At 43.7% G+C, this 17,546-nt stretch overlaps 1 protein-coding gene across 1 annotated transcript in view; it reads right to left on the bottom strand.

The window, feature by feature from the left end:
• Positions 1-4,402: 4,402 nt before the first annotated feature.
• LOC106810382 (F-box only protein 17-like) overlaps positions 4,403-17,546 on the bottom strand; it is a 21,752-nt gene continuing 8,608 nt past the window's right edge. Inside the window, exons 2-6 of the mRNA XM_014813705.1 lie at positions 7,327-7,536; positions 6,361-6,459; positions 5,902-6,028; positions 5,193-5,328; positions 4,403-4,878 (exon numbers count right to left, since the gene is read on the bottom strand). Of these exons, the coding sequence (XP_014669191.1) occupies positions 4,663-4,878; positions 5,193-5,328; positions 5,902-6,028; positions 6,361-6,459; positions 7,327-7,536 (788 nt within the window). The 3' untranslated portion in view covers positions 4,403-4,662. The remainder of the gene's footprint in view (positions 4,879-5,192; positions 5,329-5,901; positions 6,029-6,360; positions 6,460-7,326; positions 7,537-17,546) is intronic.

Below are 17,546 nucleotides of genomic sequence, written 5' to 3'. Positions count from 1 at the left end.
TTCTTCTTCTTCTTCTTCTCCCTTTCTGTTTATTTTATTATGTATGTGTTGGAGTGCTAAATTGACCAGATTAAACTGATGTCCAATAACAGCAAGAGGTAGTAGCTCCATGTTGTCACCTCGGAGGTCCACCAACAACAGACACCAATCTAGAAAAGGCCCATTATTTATACCATTTCTCAACACGCATGTAGTACGCAACTAACACGCAACTCACGCGCAACTAATAGGTTGGATACGCAGGGCATAGGTTGGGGATACGCTGGGAATACGGACATTATTTTGGGGGTACGCTACACACGCAACAGGATCGCAACAGGCACGCAACACGATCGCAACATGATCACAACAGGTACGCAACACATTCGCAACATGTACGCTACCAAAACCTGGCCAGAGACCTCAAATTTGAACCTGCTATCACCTGCGTTCATAACGTATGAGTTGCTTACATGTTGCGATCGTGTTGCGATCGTGCTCCGTGCGTAGCGTACCTGTTGCGTCCCTGTTGCGTCCATGCTGCGTCCCTGTTGCGTATAAATTGATCGCAGGCATTCGCAGAGAATTATTGAACATGTTCAAAATTTCTGAACTTACTCTGCGTGTGTCTGCGATCACCTGAGTGCTTGTTGCGTACTTCAAACCTATAAAACCTATTAGTTGCGTGTGAGTTGCGTTCGGAACTTATGCCCACTATTTTTTATTCGCAACCATACGCAACTGGTGATCGCTATGGTGTGACGGCACCTTATATTAGTTAATTGCGTGTGAGTTGCGTTCGGAACTTATGACCACTATTTTTTATTCGCAACCATACGCAACTGCATGGTGATCGCTATGGTGTGAGGGCACCAATCGGGTCTATGTCCCCCAGGGCTCAGCCCCAGGGTACTGCCGGAACCATAGAAATAGTATAGATAACTATACTATTTATCTATACTATTTCTATGGCCGAAACGTACCCTGGGTACGGTCCGGTATACCGGAACGTACCCTGGTCACTATTTGATGGGAATAACTTTCCCACGGGCGTAGATTGAGGGGCTCGGCTATGATTGGCTAATTTATTATTTTTGGCTAATTTTGTTTTATTTTAGAATTAGGGTTAGGGTTAGGGTTAGGGTTAGGGAAATAAGGGTATAATAATATAATAATATAATAATATAGGGAAATGATTGCAGTGACGTCATAAGACGTGATCACGTGCCCTCAATCTACGCCCGTGGGAAAGTGACACCCTATTTGATATGGTTAGGGTTAGAATTAGGGTTAGGGTTAGGGTTAGGGAGTAGGCGTAGGCGACTCCCTAGACTCGTTAGTGGAGTAGGCGAGGTACGGTCCGGCATATTAGATAGTACCAGGGTACGTTCCGGCAGTACCTCGGGAGTCGGGTGACATAGACCCTCTTAGCTACAGTGTGGTCATGGGCTCAATCTACGAGTGTATCCTGAGTGTACGAAGGTGCACTGCATGCAGTTTGAATTCAGTTAGAGGAAATGATATAATATTCATTTTTTTATTAATCAACTTTATCTAAGGATATCACACATGCAGTCAGGGTGACATATGCATAAGCATGCATATCAAAACATGGTCAATAATTATAAGTAATTAATCCATTTGTTGCGGAATTGTAGGGGAATAAGCCAGTCGTTGTAATGCTAGTCTTCGCGTGTGCACGTACACGTGCGTGCGTGCGTGTGCACATACACGTGCGTGCGTGCGTGCGCACGTACACGTGCGGGCTTGCGTGCGTGCGTGTGCACGTACATGTGCGTACGTGCGTGCGTGTGTGCGTGTGCACGTACACGTGCGTGCGTGAGTGTGCACGTACACGTGCGTGCGTGCGTGCGCACGTACACATGCGTGCGTGCGTGTGCACGTACACGTGTGGGCGTGCGTGCGTGTGCACTTACACGTGCGTGCGTGCGTGCGTACGTGCGTGAGCACGTACACATGCGTGCGTGCGTGTTCACGTGTGCGAACGTGCACGCGTGCGTGTGCACGTTTATGTGCATGCGTGCGTGCTTGCGTGCGTGCGTGCGCACGTGCACATGCCTGTGTGTAAACGTACACAGAATACATGTACATATACGTACTGAACCGTACTTGTGACCTGTGACGTCACACAACCCCTTGGCTAACTACGAACTGGCATGTGAATCAAGAGTAGGGGCCTACATGAAATTATAGAGATCTCTATTATATGTACTCTTGATGTGAATATATAGAGATGAGATATATGCCGAGCATATATGCTCTAAAATCTAAATAATGTATCAGTCAGTCAGGGGAGGAAAGGCAGAAATTAAAAGCTATTTAAGAAGGTTGCGGTTTCTTCGCACAAAAAAACATCACAACAAGTCAACACACACAAATAAATTACATCTTTTTAATCATATTTATATACATCATAACATTATATACATCATTCCCTATTATCTACTTCTGATCATAAGTAATATGTACAATTATCTCACAAATATACCATGGACGGCCATAAACCTAGATATCCAGGCCAGCTGCAATATATATATACTCTTTAACCTATATGTATAATCAGTTCAATACATAATGATACACTATAAGGAAGTGAGGTTATTTGATCCTATTACAGATTTAATCAGCCAACCAACGATAAAAACCAGAGAGACATGATACAAGATTGCGTGGCACAGCTTTGCTGTGGATTCTGAGCGCTGCGCGCGGATGAGACGCGCAGTTCTGCGGGATATGCGCATGGGACTGCGGAGATGTTCAAGTATAAAGCGCTGTCCGCAGTGGAGACGTGCGCCAAATTCGAGGCCCGGCGCACGTCTCCACAGTGGTCAGCGGATGGTCTGTAGTTTTAGAAGATAACAATGAAGACTTTGTTCTAAATAAGAACTATCGGCGGCTAAATAAGAGCAATATACACACCTTTCAATTTTTTGACTAGTCAGTCAAAGGGCTTGTTGGGGGTCCATTATGCCGAGCTACTAATTGAAATGGCCCATGAAATTGTCAAGTGGAATTGTGTTTTTCGGAACCCTAAAGAAAATATCGCCCTCTTACATGCACCCCTCCCTGATCAATCACGCATTCAGGCGTAAACAATAACAGAGATGAAATTGTGTTAAGTTTGTGGCTCTTGACGCACGTGCATTGACGTACAAGACTGTTAAAATCACAGGCACTTGAAACGTCTCAATAAAAATAAATATTCACAAAATTTTTCACAATGATCCACTGCCTGTGTGCAAAATAGGTGAACGTATGTGAAACATTTACGGTTAGTACTTACTGTCACAAATCCGTGACTAACTGACACCACTAAATTGGTAAAATGTTCCATGCACCTTAAGAAATTCTGATAAATTACGAGGTTATCATCGCAGAACTCCTGACACCGCCCATCCTGATGTCACAAAGCTATATGTAAACAAACAGGCGTGTTGCGAGGTGCCTGCCTGAGGCTGCCTCCGATATCCATTTCGAGGCCCGCGGCAGCGAAAAAGCATAAAGCGCGCGGGCAAGACGTCACACACACAGCTACGTTCATTCGCTAAAACAATCGAGTAGCGGTCAGAGATTTTCGGAATTCTTTAATTTTAAGAAAAACTTCAATGTTCAATGAATGACGCACTCGTTCACTTCCGAAAGCGGGTAAAAATGCCGAATTTTTCCACTTCGATGCAAAATGCATCGGCCGGGCCTTTCATTATTTACGAAAAGCAAACGGTCTCGTTAAACACCTACACGCAGTAACTGGTCACGTCGTTGACGCCCCATTCATGCCCATCAACGAAGAAGGAGGGGCTTATTCTGATTACGGAAGCGAAAATGCAACAGAAAGGACGTAGTGCAGTGCGCTAAACAGCGTGTTATTTTCGTTTTTGTGCCAAACTCTATCGTAGAAAACCGTTCTAGCCTAGCAGAATGCCCTAGTTCTTGAGATCGGCGATTCCATACGTTGATGGGTCCCCACGTTTGAAATTACAACGGAGGGGTGCGGCGTACACTGTGATTGGAAGACACAAAGTGTCGATCTTCTGCGCGCCTCGGCATCATGGCCGCATCACGTCTAGAATACCTATGAAAAACTAACCATGGCTGGCAGACATGGTAATTCGCGATTATCACAGTATAACTGTCTGACATAGTGTGCTTTTATTAATTTAAATAGTTGCCTCCCAATTTAAGTAAAAAAGTATTAACGTGACAGTCTCACGTTTCATCTAAGGATTGCCTATAGCTAGATCGATGCGCGCTTGTGACCTCCCGTTGCTAACTCCCACCAACAACAAATAATTATTTATATATATATACCTTCCCACGTATTCTATATTATACGTTTGCTATAAATTACAGCAATAACGTACATCGTACATCTTTACCAGTGAATGTTCTTATCTGTTTCATATCTATTTCAACAAAAATTTATTTGAACCCCGATTTTTAAAGTGGTTGTATAACGAGAATAAATGCATATATCACAATGTTTACTTAATTAACAGTCTTGTTGGCATACCATAGCTCCTACGTCACAGAATAATGGGAATGAAAAAATACGATAGGAACACCTAGCTACAGTCCTACACGTTATATATCATTAAAACTAAACACGTATGTATATAACACACAAGTGGTATAACGTCTGGGTCCGTTTTCCTGCCATATTGTCTACAAGTAGATGTTTGGATTAAAAGGTCCAGCTTTTATTTCCATAGGGTGATTTTTTGCTATTGTTGCATCACCAAAACTCTCAAAGTGAAACTTCACAGTGGCTCCCTGCATCTTGGCACCATAATGGCCAGCCCAAAACTGAGTATCCTTGCCATAGTCAATAAATGCTACGTATCTCACTCCAGGTCCATATTCTCTAAAAATGTATTTCATCTGCAAGAAAATATCTTGAAAATGATGCATGTCGGCTTTTGAACAATGCAGATTCCGTAACCTTCCCATCCCTGGTGATTGAGTATATTAAGGTAACAAAAAACTATTAGTCATATTCAATATAACAATGTCGTGTGAGCACGTGTTTTGGTATAAAAAGTCAGAGAGCCATATAGCATCTATAATATATATATAAGCTCAACTATATAGAAAGAAATCCTAATGGAATTACAACCCGATTACCACATATTAGCGTTGTGTGTTGTGAACTTGCTTTGATACACACACGCTTCTATGTATCAAGTAATTTTTACCTGAGACCAAGATCTTCCAAGCCATTGCTCTTCTTGTAATGGTGCCGAGTTGAATCCCCGAATTACACGCTTTCTGTTATCCAGAAGAAATGCCTTTAGCCAGTAAATACTCCCACAGTCAAAACGTGATGCATGCCTAAAATGTTAAGAACAAGCGTGCACAACTCATAAGTAATCTAGTCACTGTGTGTGTATGCTATTAACAGATTAAGGGAGTGTACTAGATCTGACTTCCGAAATTCTGGCAAGAACTACAACTTGGGTTGGAAAACAAATGCAGGTATGCAACCAACACCCCTATATTCCTAAACCCTCATAGTGCTGCTGTTGCATGAAATCGCAGGTGCACTTATCAATCAGCAGCATCCAGCAGCAGGTGCAGTATCCAAAGTAGTTGGGCTAGGTTTTTCTGAGATGGTTGCTTTAGGTGTAAAATTTAATCAATTGAAATTGAACAATTTTTTGACAACTAGCATCTCAGTACTTATAGTACAATGACATAGAATCAGTCTAACCTCTGTATAACTTGCTATTTAGTACTAATAAATATAGATCCCTTACACGTTGGTAAAATATTCCTGACAAGGTCTTGCTTTCCATTAGATTTAAGTTATACCACCAGCTGGATCAATTACTGATCAATATATATCAGATATGCTAATATGCTAGCACAATGTAAACAACATTACAATATATTTTTAATAGTCACCATTCTGACACTTCTATTGGTGGTTGTTGAACGTCTAGGACTTCCTCGCCACATCCTGACTGTATTAGGTCAATCAGCTGCATCTTTGCACAGGCTTCAAAAGATGTGGCAAAGCATGTTGTCTCTCCTGTGCAATAACATAGTGCATTATTTCTCTTTGTATAAGGTAAAAATTACACTACCATATCGATTTTGTGTCATTTTACGTAATGTCATATGTCGTAAGATCATGTACATCGTGATAATTTCACCTATCTAATGTACATTTCTATGATCACACTATGTGCACTGTGCAACTATGCAGGTGCATAAGAGTGTACGGTATATGCATGCATGTATTAAGTAACAGAACTAGAGACATGAACATTCGATTCTTCCAATTAATAAAATGGTTTACGTAAATTCTGTGAAAAGGATACCTTCGATATATTCATATTTATTTTTCTATTTAGTATTTACCTTGACTTGCAAGTGGGAATTCATCACAGCCTATAGGTTTTTTCTCAATTTTCCAGTGGGCCCCTCCATTACTCAAGATATCCCAGCACTTCATGGAACCTATAAAAATAATGTATAAACCAATGCTTGGCAAGAACAGACGTACTATATTTCCTTTTATCTGTTACAACATGTACAGGTAATTTCACTCTAAAAGCACAATTAAATTTATGCATATGATTCTAATATCTCTCATAATTAATTAACAGAGCCTTAATTATAAAGCTGCATTCTCCCGTTAAAAAGCTTTCATAAATGTCGTAGACACACTGCCAGTTCTTAATTATCACAGAAAAATGTTCCAAAAAACACGTTCAGCACAAACAAGCCTTGCGAAGTGGTGAACCTAGTTCGCAAAAGGTAAATAAACGCCATGTCAGACTGTCTGTTTAAAATTCAAGCAGTTCAAAACCAAAACAACAGCACCTAATCTAGTCTAGTCCAAGGAACTAGATATAGGTTAGCTGGTTTTGTGCTTAATTGTATATGACTTATGGGAACATCCGGTCTACCCATCTTCAAGCTAGGGCACTCTATTAGTAGCTGATATATATCATTATGCTCAACAACTAACGGCTTTCATGCAGGCGGCCAGCTCATAGTGCTGTGTCTGCTGAAATATATTAAGCTAAATTTATATCAAAGCCATTCCAAACACGCCTGCATCACAGTAGTATGGTTCTCTGATATTTGTGCAGATATACAAAACATCATGGAGGATTACTGGAGCAGGTATTCCTATAGGCCAGGACAACTATTTTATCATGCTAACGTATGTCTATCAATAATCAACATTGGGAACTCATGCATAGTTCACATTTGTGCTAATAGTATATGGCATAATTTCCCCAGGTTCAGTAACACATTGATATACTATATACAGAGACATAATCTAGCAATTGATACACTTGCAAAGGCAACACCTACTTTGCCCTCCACTTGAGTTTGTTATGAGGCTTCGTCCATAAGGATTCTTCTGGTATATCCTAACCAAATCTGGTACATTGGTTATTTGGACAAGTGGCGGAATAACTTTTCCATCCATGTGACATTTAAGCTTCCATAACACTACACTGCTGGACACCAACTGACACCACTGCTTACACACGAGCTTAACAGTCTCATGCAACTCCTTACCTATAAAAGAAAAAATACCACTCTTCGTATTTTTATTATGACCAAGTTCACAATGAAGCACATGACATGGAGAGTATATACATAAGTATAGCAGACCTCAGCAGGGTTCTCCCCCCCCCCCGGGGTTGGCACACCCAATATATTGCATGGTAGGTATGTGCTGCGGTTAGGACCCCCCTTTTCACCTCAAAATTTCTGCACCGGAGACCCCCCATTTCACATAATTCCCGTCCTGGAGCATAGGTCCTACTTTTTTTCGCACGTTCGGAGACCCCCTTTTCACATATTTTCTGTCCTGGAGCAAAGGTCCTACTTTTTCCCGCAAATTCCGGAGACCCCCTCTCGCAAACATATGTCCAGTTCCAGAGCATCATGCTTTCCAGCAAAGCCTAAATCTGAAGACCCCCATTTTGATGTGCCGAGTTAGTACCTGAGCCCCCAAATTCCATCTCTCAAGTGGCACATACCTACCCTATTTTGTAGGGTGTGACCCCCCCCGGTGAGAGAGATGCGAGGACGAGAGGAAGGAGAGGAAGGCCGAAATCGTATAGATAGTGCGCGGAGGGGAGGTGAGACACGAAGCCGCCGGGGGTGCCACCACAAGCAAGATGGGCACACAACGTGATTAGATGAGAGAGAGAGACCCCAATCTTAGGCAGGAAGAACCGATGAGACTGCTGGCGAGTCAGGTGCAGTGGCGAACATACGGAGTATGGAGCAGTTCTGACTAGTTGCACGTAACACTCTCACTCTAACGTATCTCTGGGTATTGATGAGTTAATCTAGTCATCACCACCACAGGCTAATCTGATGCTGTCCAGCCGATGCTCTGATGGGAGACGCGGTGGTTCGAGCAAGCAGCGCAATCCTAAAACTTGGTGAGTGTCCATGGAATGACATTACTAGGTAATGTGTATAGATAAAATATACCGAAAATATGTTTTGATTAAGTTAAATTATTAAACTAGTAGTGTAAAATAGCTAGACAGTGTCGCGAACATGACTGTGCTAGACGTGTTGTGAGCTAACGAAGTTGATAGGTGTGGAGGCAGAGTAGGTAAGAAGAAGTAGGAGAGGCAGGGATAGAAGATAATTAATGATGAGCAATAAATGGAGATGGTCATAGGCAATTGAAGAAAAAATGCACCAGGTGAACGGATGGAAAACGAAGAGGACTACGAAGTGAGTAGAGGAGAAATGACGCACAGAGGAAAATAGGACACACGAGAACCAGTATATGTTAAGAACCGGAGTGTATATTTTGTATAGGCGCTGTGAGTCACGATACAAATATTGCAACAGAAAAATCCCTGGTTTGGCAATTGCTTCAAATGTATGACGAAGGTAGTCCGAGGAAAGCACGTGATACAGCACCAAACAAGTCGGCGGTTGATGGTGAAGTCAATACTTGTCCGTTGTGATACTCGAGGCTCGAACGCAGCGTAGGGCGACACGCAGTCGCCATGAAGGGAAGCCCAACGCAGAAGCCTGCGCCGTGCAGTATGTGAGTAAGGGGCAAGACACCTACAGGTCAGCTGCATCGCGAGAGGCCTGGAGGACATACGACCCAAACAGGAACAGAATATCATAGATTAGAAAGCGTAAAGCTCGCGACGATGACACGACACCAGTCACGCTCCACACACTATATACACACAGCATGCACTGCACGCATATATAAATTCATATATATATATTACAGTAGATTTGCATTAACGTAATTAAGGCTATATATTAATTCGCTACTTAAGGTGAATAGTGAAGTAACGCTCCGACGTGCACCTACCTCTGAGCAGAAAAGCCATGAATAGTACGGACGACGTGGCCAAGCTCTGAATCATTTATTATACAGGTAAATATAATTCATCACAGAAACACAGGGGTAATCAGTGATCGAGCGCCTCCGAATACGGATTACTGGCGACGAACTTGTATGCCCACAAAAAAGGTTAAACGCTTGAGAGATCATCGTTATGCAGCGCAACCAGCGTTGGCGAGCAACGGTTTAGGCAATGAAGGCTAGCAAGACAAGCACCGATGTGGGAACGATGCTAAGACGTTAATTGGCTTATCCACACGTTCCGTATTTCTAGTTAGGTCTTATGGGTAATGCGACCATGCCGGGTAGCCAACGGGTCTAACATTCCACGCGTACGATCGTCTACGTCAAAACGTGATTTCTTGGCACAACTGATAAAGTCGCTGTCCCGGCGGATACTGCCCTCAGTTTGGGCAGGACGTGCTCACGCGTTGTATGTGCACGCGACCGTGTAACGTGAGTGGCCCATCTAGCATTACAATCTGGCCCTAGAGTCGCGCAGGTCAAGTGTACCGCGTACTGATAAGTACTCAGTCAGAAGGAATACGTTGGCGGTATAAGCCCCCAGGTGCAAAGCGCGCTGAATTCTACTCGGCAATGCAGTAGTCAGTGAGATGCACATTTACTTTCTCTACTGCGGCTAGTTCAACATCAGGTTATATGCATGACGAGGGCGTGCTGCTGTGACCAGAAATGTACTGGTCTACATGGTGCATGTGTGCGCCGGGACTTACGTACGTACAACATGATCCTAGTCCGTCCTATAAATCTGGATACGCCAGGTGTGCGGGTTCGTTGGATCATTGGACACGAACGAATGTAAGTGGCGCGCCGAACAATTGGGGCGCAGGTCTGTCTATTCTTGTTGCGTTCTATTGGCAGCGGTTACTCGATGTGCCCATATCAACTGATATAGCTGTGTTGAATAATTGTTAGCCGCTGCACGCCGGCATGGAACGTGACGCGCGAGTTAATTGTTGCTGGTACACTATTTGACCCTACCTGACGATGCGTGGTACTTGATACACTGCGTTGCGGCAGCACAGCTTTAATACGACGAGTTGGCGCTTTGCGAGCGATTAGGCCCATCGGCCCTCAGTGTCGGGTAGCTACCAGTACTACGTCACAATTCATGCTGTGGACGGGTTTCCCAGGCTTGCTCTATTTAGGTGCCTACTCGGCACTGGTGCGTGCACCACATGGGGTTAGAAGCGCATTACTAACTGTATCGCCATGAAGGCATTCGCAGAGGGAAAAATCCCTTAGTCTTCAGCCCAACGGCATAATTTAATATAGACGTGTTCTGGATTGTACTGGGCTTTGCTGCAATCGATTGATCAAAATTTTACCAAATCAGAGCACGTGCAGGAACACGGTTTTTGATTTTGTCGGGGATAGATGAGTGAAGTGAGGACTGGTCTCGGTTATGTTAAATTGTTGGCACGAGAAGATTAAGCGTACAAGTAGATTAGCAGCCTTAAGGCGTATGGTAAACAAATAATAGAGTTCGGCTTTTACATCTCTATACAAGAATACTATATGTTATAATTCTAGACTCTACGACCATATCTATAACAGTACACAAGCAAGGGACGTCACCTAAATGTAGCCGATCGGTAATATTAGAGACCTTCGCTTTGGTCCCTTACTCGAGGGGACATGAAAGGTTAATACTATGCAACAACTTAATCGCGTTCACTCCCTTTCTTCTCATTTCAGCATACACTTTATTATGTGGGGCTGGCGTCCTTTTTCCGGCGGGGGAGGGTTCCTCTCTTGCAGGAGAGATTTTTCTTTTCACTTTCATATGGCCACCTCGAGCTGGCCGCATCTCCAGTACACGGCATCAGCCCTTACACATCGGTTCCGGACAACATTGCAGCGCCGGGTCAACTCGTCTCATATAAAACAGCTCCAGATCGGCTGATGCTTCTATTGAGCTTGTGACTATTCATAGGACTCTCAAACCTAACCTCAACGCCGGAGAAAGAGTGCAAATTACGGAGAGACTCAGATAATTATTATTATTCACTCCTGATAACATGTGTTAGTAACAGAACAACGTCCAGATGAGCATGTGGCCACGGGAGTTTCTATTCTGATCAGCTATTCGTCGCATGCACCATGCCGCGCCGGTGTAAGTTTGGGGTACGCTGAGATTGGGCGCGTTGGAAACAGTTTGGCTATGAGTGTCAATAATGGCTTGCATAGAGTGTTACGTGTGGCCACTTATAGGCACCGAGGAGTAATGCTATGCGTGTGCCTAATTCTACAAGGCCGGCTTATAGCTGCGCAATGGGTCACACGCCCTGTTGTTCTCGGCGCACCTGTTTGGTTCACGGAAAGATACAAATCTAAATGATCGAAAGGACAATAAAACTCGCGCATATTTCTCGTTTATAATGTCCCTCGCAGTTGATACGGCCGTGTCACAGAGCGTGATCTGCATCTCTACATGTGCCCATCTCCCGCCGTCTTCGAAGAAAAAAACTCTCACACCGCTGTCAAGTAGTTCTGAGTCAGAGTTTTGATAGCAGGTGTCTATGGCACGATATTTTCAGTCTGGTTCCCCAAGTATCGCATATCAATTTTTCTGCGGAGTTCTCACTATACTCCATTGGTGTGGATAGAAAAGCGTCGCCAGTCTCTGGCAAATTCGGTTAGTATCTGGTATCGTCCGGCGGGGAAATTGTAATTGTAAACAGACCATTCGTAATTGTTCCTGTCGATAGTTGCGAGAGCATGTGCTCAGTGGTGCTCATCATATGAAGGCAGAATGGCGCTGTTTGGTACCTCCAATTGTACAATGATTTTATATAACCATGCATTTGAGAAAGGAGTTATAATTTAATTGGCAGCACACGATCAACGACATATCGTACTAGAATTTTAATTTATGATGTCTTGACATACAAGCTATACTTAGACAGTCTCCGCTGTGGCGTTTGTCGGCGTATCGGTTTAGAGTTACTCTACGCTAGCTATAGCATCATCTATAGAGCGGCTGTGTAGTCTCAGCGCTTATACTTAATATCGTTATGTTATTTACTGTCTTTGTTATATCTGCACACGAGCTAATAATGATCAAGGCCATGCGTTCAGCATACATATAATGGACTTCTCTTTTATATACTAACCCTATATTAAACACATTAGCTTCTCATTATGTTATTTTAATTACGCCTTAATTGACTACATAGGACTTTTTATGTAAAGTGAGCAAGAATTATCGCGTTTGGAACAATCGACTATACACCTAGGATGAGTCTGTATCAACAACCTATACATGGCTAGTATGCGAGAATAAATCCAAATGTGCAATCTAGTCACTAGTTGAGGTGTCACGTAGATACAACGTGACAGTCAGAAACACAGAGACTAGGTGCGCACAGCAACAAATAAATGCTAACATAAGAGTGTATTTTGAACACGGTATCTTATTCTGTCTAGGCCGGTATTCGAGGGGCACAGCTTGCTATCGACGGGCACTGTTGAGCCTAGCCCTAAACGTGGCTAGAGGCTGTCTCTGCTTATTCTCGCGTGAGTATGTAGCTGCCGCGTGAAAAACATTGTATCAATCCTGTGCGAGAGAATCTGGAAGGGCTATACGTACCCACGACGAAATCACTACACTCTGGTGTTTCTAATTACATTCTTGTACTCGAGTACATGTAGTGAGAGTGACTCACGTGACGCGCGGGACGCAAATCGGCTCGAGGCATAAGAGTCGTTTCGGTTACACACGAATACGCTAAACTAATATGTAAAGTGTTATTACTAGACATACCTTAAGAGAGACGTAAGGTGGTTTCACCGTGTGTACTTCCAGCTATCAGACGTATAGGCACCTCATAGAGCTATAGTACAAGGACAGGCACACAGACGCGTCCCAACATCGCTGTAAAAGATCAGGACAGCCGGGGTTCTATCTGATGCCAGTAAGCTTTCTCCCTTGAGTAAACACTAAACGAACGCGTGTAGTTTAAGCAACAAGATTGCGCCTGACGCCTTTACTGACAACAATTGTTTGTCGTTACCTATTCTATCACGAAGAAGTGATCTATTGCATTTGTCTATCAGATCCGCGCTTGACAAAAGCGGACAGTAGGCGCACCATTCAGGAGGCAGCACCGAGTTGTTCGCGGAGAAGTAATTAGGGTTGTTTATTAGTATCAGGCAATCACGCTGCACTTAATCAGATTGCTAACAAGACAGCGACGACTCATAGAGACAGCGTGGACGTCGCACGCTATGGACAGCCTACGACACACGTCAGTATTCGCACATATGCTCGTTACAGTATATTAGGAATTACAAAAGGGAATCGTGTGTGCACAAAGCATCAAACATTGCGTTATCTTATTATAGCAGAACAATGCGATACTAGACTGCAGTATTATTATAAATAGACATAACGTCTACATACCAGACTGATACTTAGGTGATCTTTACATAACCGATTGTCTTTATTGAGATTTATTAGAGGGCCACTGCTCTATATAGCATTGCTTGATAAAGGCTACTGAGTCCTAGATGTATCATCCAGTCATTATTTGACATAGTGTTCACAGCACATTAAAATTACAACATCGCTAAGACATCTACATGTTGTCAAATTATATTGTTATCAATAGCGCACAATCAAGAATTTAGGGCACATATGCCCCTGGGACGCGCGCTGGTCTGTTAATCAAACAAACTCGACACACAGCAGGAATCGAGTTTTTGTAAAACTTGTTCCAAGACACAGCCACCTTTTGAAATTTGAAATGAAATCCCAACACGACATTGTATTGCTGAGTCTTCAACAAGCCTAGCAACACAACCATCACTAACCACCGCAAATGTTTCTATACCGTCAAGGGTCCAGAGCAAGCAATTAGTAATTGTGGCTGTGTGTGTGGCTGTGCATTTATTCAGTCCAAAATCAGTGAAGACATAACTTCGTCTGAAGGCCTGTTGTCTCATGTTGTCAGCTATCATTTCCATGCTCCACCACACACTCATCACCTCACGACTCAACACACGCACACACAACAAAAGAACCAACATCCACACCATCGCAACACGCAGCACACGCACGATCATCAACAATACAAACAACTCCATCCACACGATGGATGGTATGAAAGGGCACAGCGACATAACACACTCTACACTCTCTCACACACTACAGGGGACACCACACACCACACACATCATCACACACACACTACACACGAACACATATGCACAGCAATCAGTCGGCACGACGAGACAACAACGACACAACAACCACGAGCCAAACATCGACCTGATGCTAAAGATGGTAAACGAGACCACCAACACACACACAACAACAAATCATAGCCTTGTACAACTGCACCTGGATACATGGGTGGCATGGTCATTTATCCAGTACTTCATGCATATATTCATCGTTGTAATTCATGGCACATTTCTTCACCACTGACTACATACCTCAGCAGCAGACAAGGGAGTAGCCACGCAATCGATAGGCGTCAGCGCACGACAGCATCGACGCGACGCATACACACACACCCACACAACACACACACACCACAACCGGCACACACACACACACACACACCACACACACACACACACACACATATATATATATATATATATATATATACAGCCGCACGTACCCCCGCACCCCGAGCAAAAAATAAATATAAATAATTTTTTCCATTTGAAAATTTGCAAGAATTTCACCTCAGGTATGCAGCAGATCGCTCCATTTTAGTGTAATAATTGCAAATCTCCAGCGCCGTGTGTGTGTGTGTGTGTGTGTGTGTGTGTGTGTGTGTGTGTGTGTGTGTGTGTGTGTGTGTGTGTGTGTGTGTGGTGTGTGTGTGTGTGTGTGTGTGTTGTGTGTGTGTGTGTGTGTGTGTGTGTGTGTGTGTGTGTGTGTGTGTTTGTGTGATAATGACATATTATATGCTATATCCACGAACTAGTCATAACATTCGAACAAGACAGCAGCTATATCATCGCATCGTATTGACCAGACATCTACGTTTGTTAGGCATCACTGGCTCCTGCAGCCTGGTAGATGAACACATGAACGGTGAGCGTGCACTTTGGTGACGCAAGACTTCACGGGAATGATCCAGACTGCTACCCGAACTGGCCTGAATGTGAGGTGACGAGTGAGTCGAGGAAGTACAACTCAGACGCCTCCGTCAACACTCTCATTCCGCTCAAATCGTGCAGTATGGAGTTCACATCAGCGGTAAGTGATGTTCGCTCCAGTCATCCTCGAACAGAAGTAGCTGTACAACATATGTTATTATTTGTATATTAATTGTTTCTGCAGGTTTTCGCGCAATGGTTACCCCTACTTTCTTCTATAACATGTCTTGATGTTATTCTTCAATGTGTGCGAACGATGTTGCGACTGTATACGCGCCCAGTGGATCTGTAGTTAAAGTAGAAATGTGTAGTGGAGAAGAGGCCCTAACATACCAAATTGCGAGTCCATGCTGGTAGAGTGTTGTGTAGAATTTTCCAGTTAGAGAAAGAAGTAGACACTAAGTGTTGCTCTCCTGCGTATTCTGCATGAGCACCCATATGGAGTCCGTCTAAATCGCATAGAACTTTTCACTGATAAATTGTCTTCGTGCCCTTGCCCGTTCCACCACGCAATGAACTGCCTCCGCGGTTATTGAACCGAATAGATAATGATCACTGTCAGATCGCATAACGCAATCATGTACACACGCACGCATACACACGCACGCACGAACGAACACACACACACACGCACACACACACACACCACACACACACACCACACACACCACGTACGATCCTATCGCACACCGCGCGCGCGCGCGTACGCACGCACGCACATACACGCGGCGTACGCGCTCAAACACATAATCCATGTGGCCAGATTTGTCCGTGAGGGTATCTGCTTTATTGGCATGACAAGCACCTAACGAACGCCTGCCGCTTACAGGGTCTTCTCCCAATAAAGTACACACTGACATTTTATACAAATCCTGGCTGGCATAAACTGAAATAATCCACCCTGGCCAAACAGAATGTCTAATGCCGATATTAAAATTGCCTGCGAGCTGTACATATCACAAACCTCAACCAGGTCCCATACGTAGACATTTCCATCTTCTGACCCACTCAGAACATGAGTATCTTTGCTGCTAGGCAGTTATCAATTCGGTAGTCCCTGTTCCCTATGTCCAGTAAACCTGCATTAAGAGTAATGGTTACTAAAGTAGGTGGGCTTGTAATTCCGTGTGCTACTTGTCTTTACCTCAACCCACAGTATATATAAAAAACGAAATGCTCAAATCTATTGTGTCTTTCCATAACCACTGGATGATGTGCTGGCTCTATCAACTCTGACTGGTTAGTAGCAATTCAAATTGAGGCACACAGATCTGTGATTAGAGATTTTGATCCTATTGCTCCAATTTTGACAGAATATTGAAGCAATGATGAATGACATGTTGCCTAGCATAGTAAAGCAATAAGCGTGTTATGTGTGGCAGAGATTCTAGTAAGCAAACGTTTGCCAACACAACATTACTGTATCAAGTAATCAGGCGGAGCATCAGAAGAAATAGACTATCGACTGAGTGCGACGCGGTCGACTTACATCACGGTCAACCACATCTCGCTACTTAGCAAGGCTAACAGCTCATTCTCGGGACTACTATACCAAGCTATAACGCGTGAAGTGTCTAAGCGCAATATTCGCATGAGCAATCGATGCACGTGGATCGGTTGCTGCTGACGTCAAGGCCAAACTACTAATCAGAGGTTGTGAGGACAGCCGCACTGGCATCGGACAGACCATTAGGAGGCGAGAGATCCCATTATACACCCATAGGATTGTGAAATGTAGCAAGCAAGCTGAAATTTGGACGCTAGCATAAATAAAAGGTGTATCATAATATACGATTCGTCTAGTAGGCGAGAGTCATGCATTGTAAGGTCTGTAAACCTAAACCGACATCAGCAATGCGCTTGCGGGTGCAAACCGGGGCCGGGGTGCAACCCACTGGGGGGGTGGCCGTCTTACACTACAAGTTACTAGGAGAGCCTAATCGTAGGCTGTAAATCCGCCCGTACTGCGCAAAATGCGACTTATATACTGCCTAAGTAAATAGAGTTTGTGACTCACGCTAGTCGACACGACGTCATCTTTTTTATGGTACCG

Source organism: Priapulus caudatus, unplaced genomic scaffold (genome assembly GCF_000485595.1).
Source record: "Priapulus caudatus unplaced genomic scaffold, Priapulus_caudatus-5.0.1 Scaffold437, whole genome shotgun sequence".
Lineage (NCBI taxonomy): Eukaryota > Metazoa > Priapulida > Priapulimorpha > Priapulimorphida > Priapulidae > Priapulus > Priapulus caudatus.
Note: the sequence above shows the minus strand (reverse complement) of the source record. Positions and strands in the feature narration are given on the sequence as shown.